This window comes from Takifugu flavidus, chromosome 19 (assembly GCF_003711565.1).
Source record: "Takifugu flavidus isolate HTHZ2018 chromosome 19, ASM371156v2, whole genome shotgun sequence".
NCBI classification, from domain to species: Eukaryota; Metazoa; Chordata; class Actinopteri; order Tetraodontiformes; family Tetraodontidae; genus Takifugu; species Takifugu flavidus.
In genome coordinates this window covers 5,055,366-5,077,732 of record NC_079538.1, presented here as the reverse complement: position 1 = coordinate 5,077,732, position 22,367 = coordinate 5,055,366, and the positions used below count along the sequence as shown (strand labels likewise).

The following is a 22,367-nucleotide window of genomic DNA, read 5'->3' as shown; positions in this document are numbered from 1 at the left end:
AAAAGAAATCATCTTTCACATCGACTCATTCAAGCAGACAATCGCATTAACCCTTTACATTGATTCGCCACTTCACTTCGACGGTCAATCATTCTGAACTTTTAGATGAAGCCCTGGACATAACCGGACCGCGGTCTCTTATTGGCAATAGTTTGGGAATGTTGCTCGCGCGCAGGCGCGCACCCAAATGAGCGAGCGGATGTCATCCAGTGACGGAGCGTCGACACCCATCCTCGATTCCCACAAGGGTCATTTTTTAAGAGTCAGGCCGCGTCCGCAGGAGGCGCCGCTATGGCAACGGGCTGCGCTTGTCTTCGTGCTGCATCCGCGGCAAATGTGCGAATCCGCCTCTCACGCGCTCCCTTCACACTCGCGAGTCCCCGCAGCATCGCTGTTAGACCTTAGAAGTTCCCAAATCCCATCTTTGAAGTGGGTCAAAGTCCTTAACTGCTGTGTTGGTTAGTGCCCGTGTGTGCGCCTCCCTCTTTCTCCTCAAACATCCCCGGATGTCTGTGAAGATCACATTTGGAATCACCATGTCGTACCGAATGTGTCGGTTGCGCTGCAACGCGCCGCTGGTATCAGCGGGCAGGACGTGCAAGATAAGATGTGCATCGTGTCGCTGAGATTTTCTCCTCTTTCCCGGCGGGCACCTGAACGCAGCAGCCGTGTTGTCTCTGTCCGTGGTCCTGAATCCGCCGCCAGTTCAGCACCAAGGACAGAGACCGAGCAGGAACGGCCGCGCCGCGCCTGTTGCGCATCTCAGACCCCGGCGACGGTCTGCGCCGTCTGTGTCGCCGGCTTAGGAAGGAAATATACAGACATATAGAATCATCTCGGAGCCCATTGGCCGGTGTCTGTGCGCTTCCTGTGCTGCAGGATGTGCTTGCGCAGCAGTCAAGCCCCGCTGCTCCTGCAGGAGGTGGACTAAACGAGGAGGTCAGCTCTCCCGGGGCCGCCTGTTCCTTCCCTGCCTTCAGCACAGCTCTGCCCTGACAGACGGCCTACAATGTACAACCCCTGTTCTCCTGTTACACTGAGACCTTTACACGAAACACACGCGCACACCATTGAATTGGCGTGCACGCGCGCACACACACACACAGATCTATCTATCTATCTATCTATCTATCTATCTATCTATCTATCTATCTATCTATCTATCTATCTATCTATCTATCTATCTATCTATCCATCCATCCATCCACCCCCCACCCACCCACCCACCCACCCACCCACCCACCCACCCACCCACCATCCATCCATCCATCATCCATCCATCCATCCATCCATCCATCCATCCATCCATCCACCCATCCATCCATCCATCCATCCACCCATCCATCCATCCATCCATCCATCCATCCATCCATGACCTTGTTACCTGATCACTCTGTGCACTCAGTGTGTGTTTGTGCTCCGCTGGGAGAAAAAGAAGTGAGGAAGAAACAATAAGCAAAATAATTCTGTTTCCGTCTAGGACATGTTGAAGATACACATTCTATTTTAGGTGTTCCCACAACACCTGTTTACTCAAGCAAGCAATGACTCATCATTATTTGTCAATTCAATCTTTCTGGGGGGGGACAACCTAAAATAACCTGCAAATAATGAATAATTGGATTTGAATGAATGTTGGTTTGGATCCGTGAGGCCAGATGTGTCGTTGCTTGTCCATGCAAAGTTGCTGATTATGTTTGTTTCCTGTTTATGTTTCTATTTCCCTCATTGCAGTTGAAAAATGAAAACAAACCTCTGGCTAAAGACCCAAATTACCTCCAGTGAAATTTTTGTTTATCTCATTTCTTTCAGAATTGAATATAGGGAAACAACCTTTATCACTTTATTGCCGTTCCATCATTGGAATGTGAAGGAGAGTAGAGTTTACAAATTCAGAGAGAGTCTGCAGCTAACTGACTTCCGCTGCTTTCTTTTTCTTCCCGAGGCTGAATTATCAGCGCTCTGGGGTTCAGTTTGGAATTGCAGAATCGGGGATAACACCCCGCGCCGTGGCCCGCCGCCAGGCGCGTTGATGGCAAACACATTTAAACAGCCGCAAAGCCGCTTAAAACATTCATGTGTCGCTTGGCTCCGCTCTAGATTACAGAAATATGAAACTCTCTCTCCTTCGCTAACAAATCATTTCCACGGTTTAAAAATACCCGGCGCGTGTTTCAAGAACAAAGAAGGAAATCTGTCACAGATGGGCTTCGAGCACTCGACTATCTAGATGGGTTTCCTTTAAAGATGTTTACGGTCCCGAGTCTTTGAAGGTCTCGCCGCCGTGCCTCGGCTAAAAGCCGCGGAGGTGATTAATCCGCGGCGCGCTTTTCTTGCCAGTTTGAAATGGAAAATATCCGTGAGGTATGAAAGTCATTTTCCCGTTGTGCCGAGGCAATTTTCAGGATTTGCCTGAATATTTGGAGAGAGTGTTTACATGGAGATGATTGACCTTGTTTACAGGTTCTGCTCTAGCTGGATCTTTTATCATAGTGTCTGGTGTTCGGAACGGACCGGAATCCATTTGAATCTCATTCTCTCCCCCGACGTCATTGGAGCGCCGCCATTGTTCACAGCGCGTCAGTCTCTGTAACAGTCACTAAAGGACGGCCCCCGGTGTCAGCAGAGGTCAGGGGTCATACGTGCGATCGTTCACCGAAGCCGTCCCTGGGGGCCGTCCCAGCAGCAGGTCCGCCTCCCCGTCAGACGTCTGTGCTCGGAGCAGCGAGCTCCAGGAGAAAAGACACCGAGAGTTGTAAGAAAAACAAGCTTTTGTTAAAGAATCTAAAAGGGAAGAGAGGGAGTGTTTATAGAGTGCGAGTGGGGAGAAAAACAGCGCCGAGGCCGGCGGATAGAGTAAAGATAGATTAGTTTGCCTCTGAGCAGTCCACTCAGCCCACTCTCAGTTGTGCTTTATTGCAGGTTTCTGATGGTTTCTGTGAAAAGAGGAGACTGAAAGGACAGCAGAGTGTTCTGTGGAAATATAGCAGGAGGTCAGGAGTCAAACACGGCGGGCTTCTGTATTAGCGGGCAGAAAATTGGCCTTGGATTAAATGCGTGAAATAGCTTTCAGAGGTTTGAAAGATGAAAATCGGTGGCGGTACAAATGTCACTGCAGTGGATGTGGATGTCAGAAATCCTTATCTCCCTTCTCTGGCGGCATATTTAGCCGTCTTCACCTCCAGTGGAGGGGGGGGGGGGGGTTGGAGTCGATCACTTGAAATATGGCGAGTGTTGAAAATGAAAAGTGAAAAGCAGGAATAATCTAATAATGTGCATTAGTGTGAATGATTAAGGACACGAAGCTGCCTCCTGTGGACCGTCTCCTCGTGACCACGAAGCCCCCCGAACGCTGCCCTGACTCTCAGAGTGGCGCCTGTTCCGGCTGTGCTTTGATCGGTGGGACAATAACAGACTAATCTTCCACCTGCCGCAATAGCGCACCTCTGTTTGCGTCACGCGTGGGAGGGAGGGGAAATAATACCCACAAAGGCCTTTTGACTGCACGGCTGATTTGAAAGAGACACAAAGAGGCTTCGGTGATGATTTACTGGGCGGATTTGTTGCCGGCGATGCTGTTAATTGAGAGGCAGAGTGAATGTTTATTCGCTCCAGGAGCCAGAGGGTCATCGATTATCCCATGTTGGATTTAAAGCACGATAAAAGCATTGCTCGGTAGAGCGCGGGGAGCCCTGGCGACGGCGCCAGGCACCAATCAGGTTAGGATGTGGTGATTCAGCTCCTCTGCAGCCTTTTGAGTAAAGTGGGAGAAATGTCAGAGGCAAAGGCCCCCATTGACGACACAGCCGGTCGGATGTGTGAACATTCCTTTGTGCGAGCCGAGGACAGAAAGAGAAATGATCTCTGTGGGGGGACTTATAGAAGCCCGCTTGCTTAAATTCCTGTTCTTTGAATCAGCATGACGCGCCATTGTCCACGGTCCATCAGGGTTATGCAGAACGTCCCCTACTATGTTCAATTTCATTTCCTATTCCTTCCTCTGCTTTTCTAAGTCTCGCCGCTGCAGGAGAACGTATTGATGATTGGAGACCTGGTGGCAGAAGAGGTGGAAGATAAAAATACACACAGGGGACAAAAGGCAATCTATTTGTATCAGCTTTAGCTAATATCAACAGACAAGAGAAGAAGAGAAGGCCGCTTGAAGGGGATTTCAAACAGTCCAGGTCTGGATGTTTTTAGGTACCTGCCTGGGCTGCGGTCGCTTCTGTCCTGATTTTTGACGCCCACGCTTGAAAACACACAGTTCTCCACCTAATATTGCTTTTATAGCCACACATTAGGCTCGATGGCGGATTCTGACAGACCCGGTTTGATTTCCCATCTGTTTTCGCTGCTGTTCCCCGCCGAGACGGTGACACACACCCACATCCAGCTACATCCAGCTAGCGCCTTCTAAACATGACAAAAGATGCCGAATTTCCTACCCAGCGGGGCGCGCACCGCGGCACAGCGGATTAGCCAAGAGATCCTAGCTCAGAAGAAGGAGGGGTTATCTTCAGGACTCTCGCGCACTTATTGAAAAGAAATGAGCGCACACATTTCAGAACTTCATTATTCAGTCATTTCCTTTTCATCAGGTCGCCTCTGGCAGTATCCATTCCTAAAGTCGGGGGGGGGGCTTTGATTGCCTTTCCTCCCTCTGCTCTGTGCGCCCGTTGGTGTCTGTTTGTGCAACAGAGTGACGCACCTCTGTAGCAACGAGGGCGGCTCGTACTCCTGTGCATGGCGGCGGCGGCGGCGGCTGATTGGATTCTGATGAACCTGAACCGAGATCCGACATTTGGCTGCCCCGCTGACAGGCGAGGGCTTCGGGTGTCGGTTCAGGTCTAGCGGTCCCTTCTTTCACTCATTTCATTGCGCCTCTCTCAGCTGCCTCCCGTGACCTCTTTTATCCCCCATTCCTCCCTCATCAGGTCCTTCGTTTGCCATTCATTTTGCACCCCCCTCCCACACTTCCTGGCTATCCCGGCAGGTCGCCTGTACGCCAGCTGTGTGTGTTCTACACCTGACTCCGTCACCTGTTGTGTTCCAGGCCTGTGCTGAGGTTGTTGAGGGCAAACTTCACGACACTGTTGGCTGCTTTCAGGGACAAATTGAATATCCATATTTTTTGGCCTCTTCTATTGCTTCTCCTCTGCCCTTCACTGTCCTCCCCGGATCCTTTTTGTCTCTGCTCACTGATGATCCGCTGGTCCGTCTCCTCCACTTTGTTCTCTCACACTAATATCATCCTATCTTGCTGCGCCCTTGAAGACAAAGGAGCAGCTCAGTAATAATGATGGTTCTACATTCAAAGGGCGGGGACGGCACCAAAATAGCTCAACCGTTTCCACTTCCTGACATCTGTAAGCTGCATTTGCATCCATCGTCAGAAGACTATCAGCTCCCTGTGACCGTTTCCATGTTATTTGTTTTCATAATTGCCGAATAACGTCAGGAAGCAGCGCATGGACTCATCCTTTTCTCATGTTCTCCCTGATCTGTGGATTTATTGATGGTCTCCCTCAGGGTGTTGAACACCAAACCTGGCTGCGCTGGAGCAGGAGTGACCGCAGCAGAGCTTTTAATTAGGCCTTCTAACTGGTTCATCTCAAACTCAGGGCTCCGCAATACGTCTTCCCGCCATTTTGTCCCTTTGAGGGAGCCGTAGCTGCAGCCGAGGCCTGCAATCAGCTTCCAGTGCTGCGCATGTGGTGAAGAATGTTTAAAAAAAATGGAAAAGTTTGATGTGCTCTTACGAAAACCTGTCCTAAAAGAACACTGAAGAAAATGTTTGAGCCACGGCTCATGTGCAAAACTCTCCAGCCAAGTGTGAAGTGCTGCAGAGAGAGCGAAATAGAAACCCGAGCGCAGCGGTTTCACACGGAGGTGAACAGCTTATTTAGACACATAATCCTCAACTGCAGGCTGCACCTTTTCAAGCATCGGTTTGATTTCTTATCAAGGTGCTGCGGTTCAAAAACACATTATTATGTACTTTGTATTTCTAGAAGTATTTATATATATTTCAGTGGCTGCTGCGGTCGGTCTGAAGAGGGAGAGCTGGATAAATCACTGAGCCCCAAAGTTCAGGCGACAGGCAGGGAAAAAAGGCAACGAGACAGCAGCAGAGAGCAACTGGAAGTTAAAATCAAAGCCCAAGAGGCCGACGTGAGCGACCCTGCTTTGATCCCACATCCTTTATAACCTGAGAGCACGCGGGACGCATCCCCAAATACAGCTCTGGGCCGGGACGCCGGAAAAACCTGTGGCACCACAGCTGCGGTCAGAAAACCCGGAAGTTCGCGAAGTACAAAATCACACGCCTGCGTATGGGGGGGGGGGCGTTTATCACCCAAACCACTCATACAGCTGCACACAGCAGCAAGCTGCACGAGTATGACACCCTCGAGTACAGCCTTGCTCCCGCCTTTTGAGTGGAAGAGTCTCCGAATTAAAGGTCAAACAGCTCAAACTCCCGTAAATGTGAGGATTAACGCTGCAGTTTGCCGCTCCTCTTCTGAGCGACTGACCGCCTGAGAGGCAACAGCAGCAAAATAATAATATAAAAAGACCCCAGATTCAATCAGTTGGAATAATCTAATCCATTTTAAGGCATGTAGGCATCAAAGGGCAACAGGCATCAAAAGGCACCAAATTTTTAATTGTAATTTCATAGATTTCCAAGCACTTTATCTCAGTAAGTTAATTAGCTTTTATTAATGGATGAGACAGACTCTTCTTATTAATGCAACGATTAATATTTATGATTTCATCAATGATATTTTTGGCACATTAACGGCTTCGGAGTCGTGGATCTGGAGTATATTCATCAACCCACACCTCGAGATGTCTGAAAATGTAAAATTATAATCAGATGATCAAAATCCTGTAAAACAGCCCACCGCCCTTCAGAAATCCAACGCTAAAGAGCCGCCCCCTGAATTAATTCTTGACCTTTGGCTCGGACGTGAGACGACATCTGCCCGTTCACGAGCAAGCGCTGTAATTTCACAGCCATTTGGTTGGAAATGACAATGGAGCGAGTGCAATTCACAGCCATTTTGACGACAGAAGAACAGCGTGATTGAGAATGAGGCAACGGGAGCGGAGAGAAAGATTGCCCTATAATTTTCTGTGACCTAATCACGTCATTAATTGAAGTTCTATTTTTCGTTTCGGCATCGGGGACGGTCGGCTGCACGTAGACAGGCGGCGAATCCGCGCTCCAGCCGCTGTAGTTCATATCTCTCCCTCCATCCCAACTGTCAGATAAGAGTGTGAAACTGTAATCTGAGTCTTCACAAATGGAATAAGTGAGCCAATGAGCCCAAAGCGTTAGCATTTATATGCCCTCATCTCTATTTATGGCAGCAAGCGTCGTGGACACACCTGTCCAGGCTCAAACGTCACTGCTGCTCAGCTATAAAAGGACCACGAGACCCTGACAGTTAATCAAAAAGCGCCGTGTGATTAAACACCCCGACGCAAACATGCACAGACGCGCTGGAGTCCCGCGCCTCCTATAGCCCGCGGCGGATAATTAGCATCTCTCACATAATCTCAGGCTTGATTAAAACTCGGGTTACAGGGAACGGCGCCACGAGGTCGCCATCTGTCACCTGCCGAGGCCACTGCGCGATGGCCGCTAGTTAGAGGAAGCGAGCAACATGGCGTATTCATGTGGGATCGTTTCCTAAAGCTCAGACAGACGATACAGGGAGGGTGATGTATGAACGTTCTTTGTTCAATAATTGCTCGCTCTCATACTCTGGCTTCCGCACAACAGCCACAGATTTCTGTCTGTTGGGGAGGGGGGTGACAGCACTGTTGGGATTTGTATTATTTATCGATTGCGATTGTTGTCAAGGACTCTGTTTATATTTAGAAGTCAGAGCTGCGGCGTGGGGGCCCGTTCCAAAGCGAACGCCACTCTATTCTCCTCCAAAGAGGCAACATCAATCACATTTGTACCTCAGACGCGGCGCTTTCATGCTTCAGCTGCAGTCGTGATTGATACGTATCCATTAAGCCGATATCAAAGTCTTATTCCGCTTTTAATGAATACCATTAGCTGCTGCTGCTGAGCTGCTATTGTGGCAGCATTGCATGCTAATGCCTGTTTTTTTTTTAAATAAAAGATTTGTTATCCCCCCCTCCGCCCTCCCCATGGTGTTTTAAATACAGAGGAATGCTCTCCCCGGTAGGACGGGCGCAGCGGAAACGTCAACGTGTGAGTGAAAATATTTGTCGAGGGCTGGAAGAATCCGGGCAAAAGAGCTTAGATACGCACCTTCGTGCACCTTCCTGCGAGCCATTTGACAGCCAAGACTGTTTGCCTTTTCACCGCTGCGGTTGATTTGCAAGAATCCAAAGCCTGAAAAGCTTTACAGCGGCCTCGCAGTTCGGCTTTGCAGGTAACTGCCCAATGTCTCTGCATATTTCGGACGGGCTGGTGGCAGTTGGGCTGTTTGTTTTGAGGCGTTTGTGACACGCTCTTATTCCAGTGACATGTGTCCTTTTGTGCTTCTGCAGCATTTGCCTCTTGCTCCATTCTTGAAAAAGAGCCTCCGGAGCGTGTATATATTTCTGTGAAATATGTTTCAGCGCCTCTGTGTGCAAATGTGTGTGCTTTGAACCCCTTATTTTCACAGCGGTTCCTCTTTAACAGCTTTCACACTGTGAGAGCAGAGGAGAGGCTGGAACGAGCGGGCAGACAGAAATCATCGGGGACCGCAGTAATTCGAGGCCCGTGGAAGTGTACTCACAGTTTGGCACAATTAGCACCAAAAGGGGTCCCTTCTCGACAAATTAGCACGCAAAATGTCAGCCGGTGGTTTAGCGCGCGCACAATGAGCCCTTGCAAATTAGCACGTATTTTGTGGAAGGAGCTGGCACATTGTGATGAATAGAGAGGACCTGGCAAATTAGCACATCTGTTGTCAGTGCTCAGATTTAATACATGTTACAAGATTAGCGGTTTCCCACTTGGAAGTGGGTCGGGTGTGTGTGTGGGGGGGTGGGAGGGGGGTATAAGAGGCTGTCAGGACTGAACATTTGGTGCTCAAGCAGCTGATTGTAACTGAACTGGGCTCATGGAAATGGGATTGAATGTCTAACGGTCATACCCCCCCCCCCCCCCCCCTACCAGACTCAGTTTCTCACCTGACAAACAGGTTTAGGGTCAGTCTCTAAATCTCGCCTAATCGCACGTCTTTGCACGTGCGTGTTGAAATGAAAGAAGCGGCCAGCGGCTCAGCGGCCAGCGGTGGCAGGTGACAGCGCCAGAAGCCTTCGGCTCACTCGGCTTCTGCAGAGAAGCAGCACAAACTGTTGGATAACAGCTCACATGTTGCCTTCGCCCATCATAGCTTGATCTGCGCTCCCTGGCGGGGGTCTATTATGGAAGCCTACGTTACAGTTGCTTCTCTATGCCTCTGTTGACAGCTGAGATAGTTTCCCCTTCGAAAACCTGCCTGGATTAAACTGCATTTTGAATTGTGTCTCACAAGAGTGAGGCTCTTTTTAGACTACGTCACAGTTTCAACTGGGCATATTCATGCAGTGGTGTTAAAACAGCGATAGCCCGACACCTGATTTCAGCGGAGCTTTCTAGGCCACCTCTGAGGGCCGCAGCGCCAGCATCCCTGTCTGCATCTCCGAGGGAACTTCATGGACGCAGAGAATTGGTCCTTGTGCAGCAGAGGAAGGTCAATCTTCCACACGGGGGTCTTCAGATGAATGACCAGGGGCAGCCGTGCTCTATAGGCATTCATGCATCACACCTATTTCCCTGACAAACATGTCTCCAAGTGCTATTTCGGGAATATTTGCGGGGCATTCCTTCTCTTTTGCCTCAGACCTCCGACGCGGATTCCCGCCAGCTCAAAGACAGAGACAAACACTCAGCAACTTCATACCTGGGCCCCTTCGAGCGACAGGGTCGTGCGCCAGTTGCCATAGCACCCACCTCGCAGTCACGCCACCATCCCACAGCTGTGCTGGTCATTAGTCACAGGCAGAAGCTTCATGCACCATAATGTCACAATACCCTTCCTGCACCAATTAGCCCAGATTCTAAAACTACAGATGGCTCTCAACTATAGCATAAATATGTGAGTCACCATGGCAACGGGCCTGACTCTCCTCACCTGGAGCATTCTTGAGAGCAGATCTACAGTGCAGTTCCATTCATAGTTTAATAAGTAAGACATTTATTTTACCATTAAGCACTCGGCACCTGCTAGTGCCTCTGCTGTAATGAAGTGACAGAAGCATTATTCCTGGGAGGACTCACGGTGTTTTATTGCCATAGCAACATTACTGTAATTGTCTTAATAGTCTCGCTTATATAAAAAAAAAGGAAAAGAAAAGGTTCCGCTTGGGAAAAAAAAGCCATTGGAATTTGCAAAACGCGCGGGATGCAGGGATTTAATCACCACCCCACTCGAAGGGCTTGATTAAACTTGATTTAAAGATATTAAACGGAGTGAAACTCAAAGAGAGAAGATGCCCTCCAACGCCGCCCTTTCATCCGCGCTCTCAGCCGAGGACGTGTCTCTCACGCTGTCGTGCAAAGACAATCAGATCGGGGGCCGCTTTACTGTCAGGGTGATTATCCAGCGCATAATTCACTCCGAGCTTACGTGCGCACCATATATCACACCGCTGCCCGTGACAGCAGCGCCATAACTCTCTCTCTCACACACACACACACACACACACACACTGATTATTTCAGCAGGATCTTACACACCTGCAATCAGGCAGACTGACCCCCCGAGTAGGAGGGGGTGATTGGTATTAAACTCTTTTTTTCCCCAGACTGAATGTTGGCAGAAGAAATCAGATACAGAGGCAGCGTTTTGAGCAGCATCTAATCAAACAGTATCCATTTTATCTGTGCGCTCTCGTTCCGCAGCATCAGAAGATGCTTGACTTCTCCGTGGAAATTAAATTTGTGGACTTCATTGGGCGTCTCCGCGCTGCCTTCAGGAATACAAAGGGAAATGGAAGAGCTCTGTCAGGGCGCAGCAGGAGGAATTACCTCCGGGGTCGGGGCGCCCGACCTGCCGCATTTGTCCTCATCAGATCAGCTTTGAGTGAAGTTTGACAAATATTTAAGGCATATTTGATTCACGGCGCCTCAAACATCGTTAGTTGGGAAACTTCCTTCACCAAACCGCGTTTCAAACTCCCGTGGCGTTCATTTCAGGCCCTTCCGCCCGCGCTGTGCTTTTAAAGAAAGTGCCCAGCTGTGGCTGTACAGTGCCCAGTGGTGACAGTGACAAAGTGCGCTTCCCAAAGTTAATGACATCCACTTTGGCCTCCCGCGCTCCTTTCCAGCGCTCGCCGCCGCGCTCAGATGCTATTTATAGTCGCCTTCTCTTTTAATGCACAGCCCTCTGTCTCTGCCTCCCTGTGCTCATTCAAAAATGCCTGCCTCAATCTGTCCTTCCTGCCTCCCAGTCTCACTTTTCTCTCGCTCTTCTTGCATCGCTGGACCGGCTTTAAACTTATTTTCTCCCTCCCCAGTTTGTGGCGTTTCTTCAGACAGGCTCGCCGTCCTCAGAGAGAACGGAAGCTATGGATTGACTACACAACCCGGTGTTATCTCAGGCCTGCTTTCACAGCTCCTGTTTAACACCCCCCCCCCCCCCCCCCCCCCCACACACACACACACCACACACACACACACACACACACACACACGCACGCACACACCACCCTAATCCATTTACTTTCAAGTCTGACTCCTTTAAAGCTCTTTCATCGTTCATGTTCTCAGAGGTGCGCAGGCTTTTTTGTCGATTATGTTTGCAGTTTAAGTCACAGGGGGCTCCCCCCCCCCTCCCCGCCACCACCAGAAATCCTTTTTATGAAACACTTGGACGTGCATACGGCATCATGCGACCTCATTCTAATGATGGATGTCTTTTACCGGGCCCACTGACATTGAGCACGTCCCGGTTCACTGGGCTGCAGGTTAATACGTTCCGTAAACGTTCCGGGAAGGAGCAGAACAATCGGGCTGAGCCCGTGACAAGGATGAAACATAGTTTTAGTCAATTTATTTGGAACTGACCAATGATGAGCAGTTAGGAAGGGGGAGAAGGAGGGGGGGGGGGGTTCAGGGCGAAGGGACTGACCGTGGGACTAAAATTCATCCAACTCTGTGGATGTTTATTTTAGCTTTCAGGATGTTTTACCACCTTTCTTCTTTCCGCACCATTTGAGGCATTTCTGGAGTCCTCTGACACCCCCCCCCCCTTCCCCCCTCTTCCTGGCTTAAATCAACAGTGGGAAAAGGGAAGAATGAACCTTCTGTCGAGGCTGAGTGAAGGTGTTAAAGCAGGGCACCCACCCTTGAACTCACCCCCCTGCGTAACTAATTGCCTGTAATTACACCAGCGACTTCCGCGGAGTTTCTCCACATTTACACCGAAGATCAGTTTCCTGTCGCTCTCTGACTGAACTCCGCATCGTGAACACGGCACCATCAATAAAATGTGTTAAAGTGTTAAGAACAGCCGCACTGATTTGGATGTAATTGCCTGCAGCTCATCAATTATTTACTCGATTTTCAGCCCTGTTACACTTTCTGCTGCTGCCACAGAAGCTGTTACGGCACGTTTGAAGCTCTTCTTATTGTTTCCTTCTGTCTTTAGGAGGAATATTCGAGTCCATCGAGAGCGGCCCCTCGGGAGCAGAGGAGCTAGCCTTTAAATTTGCCTTGAACACAATCAATAGGAACCGCACCTTGCTGCCCAACACTACGCTGACCTACGACATCCAGAGAATAAACATCTTCGACAGCTTCGAGGCCTCCAGGAAAGGTGAGTCGGGAGGTGCTGGAACATTTCGGCTTCTCCATTAAATGGTCCTTTCAAGGCTGTTCACAGCTCATGAAGTTTTTAGCTTCTTTTGTTTCTTCAGAATGCAAAATCAGTTATATATAAATGTGGCATTTCTGTCTGGAGGGAGTTAAACTAGTTACCTTTCAACCTGCTGCATATGCAGGCTGCTACTTAACGCAGGACCCAGTTTTGGGGACCAGTTATCAAATTAAATGGCTTAACTGGATTCAGAAAATCGGGAAGTGGCTTTTGCAGCCATATGTGAAGCATGTGTGACCTTTAAGTGTCGTGGCTCTTGTAGACAAGCTACCGGTGCTTCCTGGAGGCCCCCCCACCCCCAGTGATCGCTCTGATCTTGTAAACAGGAAGCAATTTATTGATGGAATTATGTGTGTAACTGCTGTGATTGACCCAGTTCCAGTTGCTTCAGCTGCACCACAAATGCAAAAAGGAAATTAAGCAAAAGTTACATGAGTCGGTCACATGAGCCAGTTAGCCGCCACTTTTAACTTAAAAGGGGAGCCGCCAACTTTTATAAACAGGATCTTCTTTTGGCCTAAAACTGGGCTCAGTTTCTCACACTTGCCTGACAGAAAAACTTTAATAATTTAATAATGCAGACTGTCAGTCAATGTCTGTACTGGCCACCCTTCCACAAAACAACATAGAACCTGGCATTAAAAGCCAACAGCAAGATTAAACTGACGTGGTTATTCTCACATTTCCATCCTCACAGCGTGCGATCAGCTCTCCCTTGGGGTCGCAGCCATTTTTGGCCCCTCGCACAGCTCGTCGGCCAACGCCGTCCAGTCCATCTGCAATGCTCTGGGGGTTCCCCACATCCAGACCAAGTGGAAACACCAGGTGTCCGACAACAGGGACTCGTACTACGTCAGCCTCTACCCCGACTTCTCCTCCCTCAGCAGAGCCATCTTGGACCTGGTGCACTTCTTCAAGTGGAGAACGGTCACTGTGGTGTATGACGACAGCACAGGTACAGGTACAGTGGGTGTCTGTCTTCCTCGTCTGGCGCCGTTCCTGTTTGGCACGCACGTTAAAGCCTCCGCGCCTCAAAAGTCAGGGCGAGTAAGAGGATCCAGGTCGACTACAGAGTGCACCGGGGGCCTTTGTTACCGATCATGTTAATTAAAAAATCAATTGCTCACCGTTCCGCCTGAGTCCGGCAGGTGCTGTCAGACTTCCAGAAGAGTGAGCAGCAGGGCAACAGAACCCAGAGCCTCATAAACCAGAGTAACCCGACCTCAGTCTGTTAATACAACAACAAAGAGGTACTCAGGCTCTGTGGGCGAGGGGCAAATGCGTCCGTTCCCCATCTCTTTGATGTTTTGAAGTCGTGGAGCGAGCCGTTATATTTCCGGATGATCTGATTGTAAATTCACTTTAAAATTTCCTCTGGCAAGGTCAGCGTTTGATATTCCGGGTGAATTTCCGAACAAGAATTGGATTTTCTGCTACATCACTGCCGCTTTCAGAATCGCTGCCGCCACCTTGGCGGCGCCACAGCGGCGTTTGTCTCGTCCCTCTCGCTGCATTATTCCAACTCATCCCCTTGACCTCGTGTCACTTCCTGCCTCTGAGCTCGGTCTGTTCACACCCTCGCTCTCCGTCCGCCACCCCGGTGCGATGCCAAAAGGTGACCTCTCGCTCCAGTCCCTGTCAGCCACGGCCGTTTGCACCTCTCTCTCTTCGCCGTGGCCCACCTGACTCCCCGAGAAGTGACAGCTGCATAAGCCGTGTTGCTTCCCTCCGCTACTTCCACCTGGTCCCAGGCTGTAATCACACGGCTTCATGCTCCAGGGCCCGGCGCTGCTGATTGGAGTCTATCTGACGGCTGGCAGGAAAAACTATCGGAGGAGATAAAATATTCACACACAGCCTTTAGAAGATCCAGAGGGGGAGTCCGGAGGCATTAGCCACAACCCACAAATGTCCAAACTGACAGTGATTCACAAACATTGAGCTCCCTTGACAGGTTCTTTTTTTATTTTGTATTTTTTTTTAGTCTAACACCTCCCCAAGTGTCAGTCTGAACAAAACAGGGGGTGGCGCAGACGTGCACCAGAGCAGGGATCTATCGGGATTACCCCGAGGAACGCTCTAGTACTGGACCCCCATCTTTCAATAGGCTTGAGGGAGACCCGGCCCCACTCACGGGCAGACCATTAGACTGCTCACCCAGCACTTCATTTCCAAATTTTAAAAAAAGATCCGAGAAAGTAGCCCCACACAAAAGAGAATTCCATCTTTCTCCAGTTCCCTTTCAAACCGTCCGCGCTGTTCTATCCATTTTTATAACAGTGGCAAGTAATCATCTCTCCCATCAATCCGGCCCCTTTCATCCCTGCATTCTGAAGTTCTTTTCCCAGGCAGAAGCTCATTGTAATCTCATCACAGCGTCTCCCAGAGAGCTTTCCACCTGAGCGTGAGGTCGAGAAATGAAAGGTGAAGATTGGAGCTCAATATGTGGCAGCGGCGGTCTTCGGGGGCAAGTGCGAGCCGAGCAAACACGGGCTCCCTCATCAGCGCACATCAGACCCGCACGTGAGAGACGGGAGCGAGGGGATTGACTGTGACTTTCCATCAGGCCGGAATTGAACCTGTTGTGCCGTATCGCACAAGACGAGAGTGGCTCGACATTCAGGAGGCTTCTGCAGGGTCGGAATTTTCTGTAGGCGGATGCAGATCGAATTTCTTTCTATTTTGTGCTTCTGCTATGAAAGCGCAACGTGCTGTTTGGTGTTAAATTCTCCTGATGGGTCTGTAGTCCGTTTGCCTGCCAAAGGAGCGTGGGCGAATCAATAGACTGGATTAGGAAGGGAAGCAAGAGTCTTATTTTGTTGGGGGGGGGGCTTTTTTGCAGAGAAAAACTGAATCCCGGAGGTTTTTGTGGTGAGATGTATCTTAAAATGGCAGCGGATCAAACATTTAATGCAGCTCCGTCCTCACAATTCCTCTTCCGTGTCCTCTTCCTCTTTGTCTGCAGGTCTCATTCGACTGCAGGAGCTGATCAAGGCTCCGTCACGATACAACATTCGTTTGAAGATCCGCCAGCTACCCACAGAGACCAAGGATGCCAAGCCACTTCTGAAGGAGATGAAGAAGGCAAAGGAGTTCCATGTCATCTTTGATTGTGGACATGAGATGGCTGCCTGGATCCTCAAGCAGGTATGAGCCGGGATTCTTTATTGGAATCCAACCTAAACCTGCGCGGGTGCACGACCCCCGTTCGCTACAATCCGATGCAGTCCAACAGTCAGATGATGAGATTTGAGGCGCCGCTTCGCGTGCTGCATGCTAACATTACAGTAAATCTGAAAACAGCGTTCAGGCCTCTTCTTTTGAAGTCCTGATTTAATCAGACAGATTCCTGTGATGTGATGCAACTGTAGAACGTGATGGTTCCACTGGCCTCAATTAGCAAGAACACACCAGCGGGTAACGGTGATCTCGGACAGGGCAGTTAGTCCGTGAACGCAACACAACACACGTCCACAGCGGGGTCAGAGCGACTCCTTCCTTGTCATGTGACCTCTCATCCTCTGGTTCTGCCTGATATTCCGACCTTTTAGACTGTTATGCTTTGATCACGATGACGTCCTGCTTTGATCTTTGCCCTCGCTCGGTCCGTTTGTGTGCTTCCTTTATTATCTCTAATTTCCCGTTTTTTCCCGACCTTCCTAATTTCCACATGTAGGAAGACGGACCCAAGCCCTCAACAACCCAGTTCATCAATTTGTCTAAAATAACGAGTTCACGTGTGCTGCGTTCTACCAGTAATGAAAACGATTCCGCTACCTGCTCCATCCGCCTCTAATCTGGTCGTGGAATATGAGCTCTTCGTCTGACCCATCGTATCGGATGCTCTCTATTGAACAATAAAGCGTTTAAATTAGGATTCCTAACTGCTCACAGGCGCGTTAAATTCATTTCACAGCGGCGCGTTATTTAGCAGAAGTGGGCGAGTTTTTTATTTGGCCTGTCAGAAGTGAAGAAGAAGAAGTGAAGTCGTCTTAGAGGCACAAAGAGCCAGCTGAAACCTGAATTGTCAGATCTTCCTTCCGGGTCTGTCAATTCCTGAAATCTATCTGCTTTTATTTTTGTTTCTCTCCAACAAGAGCTCGATTATTTCCTCCTCACATTGAGAGGGAGGTGTGAAACAAACAAAATCACATTAGCACAAACAACACATGTCGTGTGAAAACAGCTAATTAAAAGTCTTTATTAAAAAAAATACTCAGGGTGGTTTTGGATCTGTATTAGGAAAAGGAGCTGGTGGACTTTAAATCTTTTTTCAAATGAACATCCTTCGCTGTTGGCTTGTTCTGCCGGGAGGAAGATTATATTATTGCTTTTGTTCTTTCTTTTTTTGTTTCATAACCCCAAAGGGGTTATTTTAATGTCAAGCGTTATTTGTGCTGACAGACGCACGAGTGACTGAAAGGCTGACTGGAACAAACACAGCTTTTATTGTGGAGCTCTAGAGCTTGGTGCTTTGCTTACAGCTCTCTCCTCCCCACAGGCCCTGTCCATGGGTATGATGACGGAGTACTACCACTACATATTCACGACCCTGGTGAGTATATGGACCCTCGTTTTATGTTAATGGAGCGGAGATACCACAGGAGGATCATCCGCTGGTGTTCCGAGTTGGAATGGTTTTCCATTTTGATCACTTTTTGATCAGCAGTGGCGCAAAAAAAACCTGCTTTAATGACTCCAGCGGCTTTTTTTTTCATGGGATAAAATGAAACATCCCTCAACCTGAAGGAGCGCTTCGTTGGCTAAAAATACCCTCTGAGTGATAACGTAGTGAGTTATGGAAGGTGTTGCAGCTTATTTCCTCTCGCACGCCGACCGTTTCTCACCACCTCGCTGTCCACGTCTCTCCGTGTGCCAGGAAAACAAAAGCGGTTGGAGAATATTTTTTTTCTCCCCTTCTGACTCTGGCAGCATTTGAACTTCTCAAAAGTGCTTTGATGTTTCCCGCTAACTGCTAGCTGCACTCCCGATGACGGAAGCACATCTAATGGTGAGTGCAGAAAATGAGGGCCCCCAGAGCTTCGAAAACAGCCCCGAGTTAATGAGACTTGCGGCTCTTTGGTCCATTATGGAACAACCAAAGGTAAGTTCAGGGATAGAACAGAGGGCGAGGTTGGCGAAAGCCGACCTTTGGAAGACACTTCTGGGGAGTGAGCGGCAGCAGCTGGTGCCGGGAACGGTAATTACTAAGCCTGCTTCTTGTCGGCGTGGAGACATGCCTGCTTTAACATCAGCCGGTGTTTGGCAGGCTGGACACGGCTCCGCTGGCCGGAGCTCGCTGTACGTTGGTCCGAAGCCATCCGCGCCGCTCTCCGAGCAGGACGGCGAACATTGACCGTGGCGTCCCCCATTCCGCCTCCGTCACCTGCTGCTGCTGCAGTGTCGACCGTGCTGTCGCCTCCCAGACACACCGGCCTGGTGAGGCGCCAGAAGTGCTGTGCGCAGGACAATTGGGTTGTCCTTTCACTTCCACATGATAGATGGCGGTCCACCAGAAACCTGCCCGTAACCTTGAGAGCCTCTGCTTTGATCTTGGCCTCAGGTTGAGATGAAAACTAATAGTCATAATGAAAAAACAAGCTCTGGAATACTTTGATTTTTGTTTTAAACCGCCATTAAAGTGACTCCACCTTCCCATTGAATTGTCTGATTGATGATCATTGACACGCGTGGGATCATAAACCCTTTGATCTTTTACTGTGCAGGACCTCTTCGCCCTCGACATGGAACCGTACCGCTACAGCGGCGTCAACATGACGGGATTCCGCATCCTCAACACAGAAAACTCTCAGGTGTCATCCATCATCGAGAAGTGGTCGATGGAACGGCTGCAGGCGCCGCCCAAACCCGACTCGGGCCTGTTGGACGGCTTCATGACGGTAGGAACGATTGCGCTTTAGTGCCATTGCTGCTAACGCTGGTCGTCTCATGTCCATCCAGAGTTCAGTAATGTCCTCTCTAGCGAAGACTTTTGGTTGGTTCTGCTGGGATTTAAACGGCCAGTAATGATCTGGTGTGAATGGTAATGGCCGTTTATTGCCCCCCCCCCTCCAAGCCTCGCAGCTCTCCTCTGGGAGCGCCGCCAAAATATGACAGTCTGTCAGTCCTCTCCTCGCAGAGAGAGCGAACAAATTGGATGGAAATGATGTCCTCTATTTTTTTTCGGACGCTTTCCAAAAAGCCTGGGATAAGGTGATTTGAAAGTGAAAGGCAGAACAAGCTTGTCACAGACATTCAAGGTCCCTCTCTGGGTTGGTGCCGGAAGTCTGGTTCATCCTGCCCGCATCGCAACACGTTGCTAGCAGGCGATGTTTTTCAGCCTGGCTTCTCTCTCTCTCTCTCTCTCTCTCTCTGTCTCTCGCTCTTTTTCTGCCTGCATTCACAACCCGGTGTCAGAAATCCTCATAACGACACCAGAGAGACTCAAGGACGGACCTTCTGAATTAGACATGGTGCGTGCCCAGACGCTATACCTGCAGCCGCCTCCATCTGCATTTACTTGTGATGAAAAACGAAAGCGCAGACCCGGTGGTGGGTATCCGAATCCTTCCTTCCCTGCATATATCCATGCAAATGTGCCTCTAAAGTTACCCAGCAACAGAAACCGCAGTAAATATAGAAGCACCACAGCTTGTTCCATTCAACAACACTGTGTTTATGCATATTTCCCCCGGAGCAGTGCAGCAAAGGATGAATACGGCTACAAAAAAGGTCAAGTTGCCCGACTTTTGATTTCCTCCATATTACTGAGGATGTGGACATGAAGAATGATGTCGTGTCAGAGCCTATAGTCCATACAGACAGATCGCCCTGGCTTAGAACCACCATTAAATAACAAATAATATGTCCGGAGGCTCTATCGAGCCGGACAGGGCGCTTCATTAGGAGGCTCTATTTACGAGCCCGGCCTCCACGCCTGGTTTTATCGAGTTCCACCCTTGAACTGTGGGAAGGAACGGAAGCGTCGATGTCCAGACTTGGCTACATCGGCGGTTTAAAGTTGCTGCCGGTGAGCCTCAACATGCATTATAAATGTGCAGGACGCGATCATGCTCTCCGCATCTCAAATGTGTTGAATTTATTAATAGATTTGTCCTGACATTTACGCTCCAGCACTCTGGGCCGAGGAGACGCACCGGAGCCACCTCGCCGGGCATCGTTAGATTTGAGTGAGGGATGGCTGACCCTTTTCAGGCCTTATTTTAGTTCTTGGGGGGGGGGGACTTCTCGCTGGGCTCCGAGATCGTTTGGTGCGCGGTGGCCAGGCAGCGGTTGTTTAGCAATAGTTACCACGGCAACGCCGCCCGTGTCACCTTGTGATTTCATAAAGGATTGATTGACTGAGACAGGAAGAGGAGGAGGGGAAGTGGAAGCGTGATGGGGGGGGGGGCTGAGAGAGAGCAGATCGGACAGTCAAACGTGCGTTTGGGTGTGCGCGATGTTCTGCCGTGCCACTAGGCTTGCATTAATGCGGGTGTAGTGTATAATCACAGTGACACTCGGCGCCTTGGGTGAGGCCGAGTGTTGCCGATGCATAATGAGAAGCTCCTCCTCGGTGAGGAGGCAGCCTGGCAGACACACACACACACACACACACACACACACACACACACACACACGGGCAGCCTGGCTCTCTGATTCTGTTTGTCAGAAGCATCCACAGCATGGAGCAACCCAGAGCTGCTGCTAATTAGCCCAGCAGACAGACAGACAGACAGACAGACAGACAGACAGACAGACAGACAGACAGACAGACAGACAGACAGACAGACAGACAGACAGACATATTTTTAATTGAGGGGAATGAAATGAGGCTTTAGGGGCAGATATCTTCTTCATTTGCACCATTTTCTTCTCCGTCTTTATTTTAGCGAGCTCTAATTACCCCAGAGGAGGGCTGGATGTTCTCCAGCGTCATCAGCGCTGTTGGAAATTGCGGTGTAATGGCTCATAATAATGATTCTTCGTTAATAGAGTGCTGTTGTTTGGGTAACGCACGTGGCATGACGGGGCAGCGCAAAAGCACATTAGCGGAACACAAGACGACGCCAGCGGAGACACAACACGTAGAGACACTTAGACGTAGCTAAGGACGTAGCTTTGAATGTGTAGCAGAGCCAGCTAACACTCCCAGGATCCTGTAAAGAATCTCTGATGACATTTATGGGAGAGGAACAACACAACATCCATCTGGATGCTAACCTGCCCTTTCTTACCCCATCAAACAGCACATCACTGCACACACTGTAGCTTAAACAGAAGCTAATGGAACAAGTAAGCTTGATGAACTAAGCAGGGGAAAAAATGAAAAGTTTTCCGGGGTAAAATTCTTTTTTATTGCTGCTAGTTTAACAGCAAATGAATGCGACAATAAATCAAACCTAGTGTGAAATGATGCCAGCATTTGCAATCTGGACCCATTAGTGCTCACACATTTAAAACCCTCATCCAGCGTGAGCTTTCCGACCGTCTTATCAAGGCCACAACCGGCTTTTTGCTGTTGCAATATTTAAAAATGTCCAAGAATTTCTGCATCGGCTAAGAATTCCGTCATGCAAAGGCCATAAATGTGCCATAAATTAGGCCTTGCCTGTTACTTCCCTACGAAAGGGGCGGGTTTGGCCGGGTGGGGGGGGCTCTGTGGTGAACGTGTTGTTGGGTAGAACATGGCCGCCGGTCAGGAGAGAATTCTGACTAATGAATCTCACCCACTGAGGTTTGTGTGCGTGTGTGTGTGTGTGTGTGTGTGTGTGTGTGTGTGTGTGTGCAGTCGCGTTTAGCCAAATTTGGTGGTTGCCAGTCCTAGTGATATTGGCTGCAGGACAGGGAAATTGGCTTTACTGGAAATTAGCTTATAAATCTGGGGATTGGTTGGTCCTAATGTGATTTCAGCGCTCACCTCGCAGCTTCATTAGGTGAAATTAAAAGTCAACACGGGAATTTTGTGTTGCGGATTCAAGCCGCGGCCGTGTGATGGATCTCATCAGCACAAACGCTAATATAGCGCACGACTATTACAATTATGCTAATCGGGAAGCCGTCATTAATATACCAATAAAGATATTTGTCACTCTGGGATGTACAATCCTGACATCAAGGCCTTCAACACACACCTGCACGCACGCGCACATCCACACACACATATCAAGCATTTTTGTATTTTGATGATGCCTTCAGGGTGGAAGCTAACAGAACCAGCTCCAGAGAGGTTCGCAGGTTGGCTGCAACCATTAAACACTGATCCCTCTCGCTCTGATCCCAGTTGGCAGAGGAGAGAGAGCCTTTTAAAGACGGCGACTGTGGAGAGCAGACACTCGATGCCCTGTGCAGGGCACCACCAGCTGGGCCTGGCACCACTTCAACATTATTAGCGCCAATGCTCCTGTGCTCTATAGAAGCCTTTTGTGAATGCAAACAGGCTGTGGAAGAGAGAGATATGGAAGTTGAGTA

General features: G+C 49.5%; 1 protein-coding gene across 2 annotated transcripts in view; it reads left to right on the top strand.

The window, feature by feature from the left end:
• LOC130515749 (glutamate receptor ionotropic, kainate 2-like) overlaps window positions 1–22,367 on the top strand; it is a 43,514-nt gene that overhangs the window by 1,068 nt on the left and 20,079 nt on the right. The window contains exons 2-6 of one of the 2 annotated variants that reach the window (XM_057016217.1): window positions 12,669–12,836; window positions 13,594–13,857; window positions 15,862–16,043; window positions 17,398–17,451; window positions 18,623–18,796. In XM_057016217.1, the coding sequence (XP_056872197.1) occupies window positions 12,669–12,836; window positions 13,594–13,857; window positions 15,862–16,043; window positions 17,398–17,451; window positions 18,623–18,796 (842 nt within the window). The remainder of the gene's footprint in view (window positions 1–12,668; window positions 12,837–13,593; window positions 13,858–15,861; window positions 16,044–17,397; window positions 17,452–18,622; window positions 18,797–22,367) is intronic. The other variant, XM_057016218.1, reaches the window with a different exon arrangement.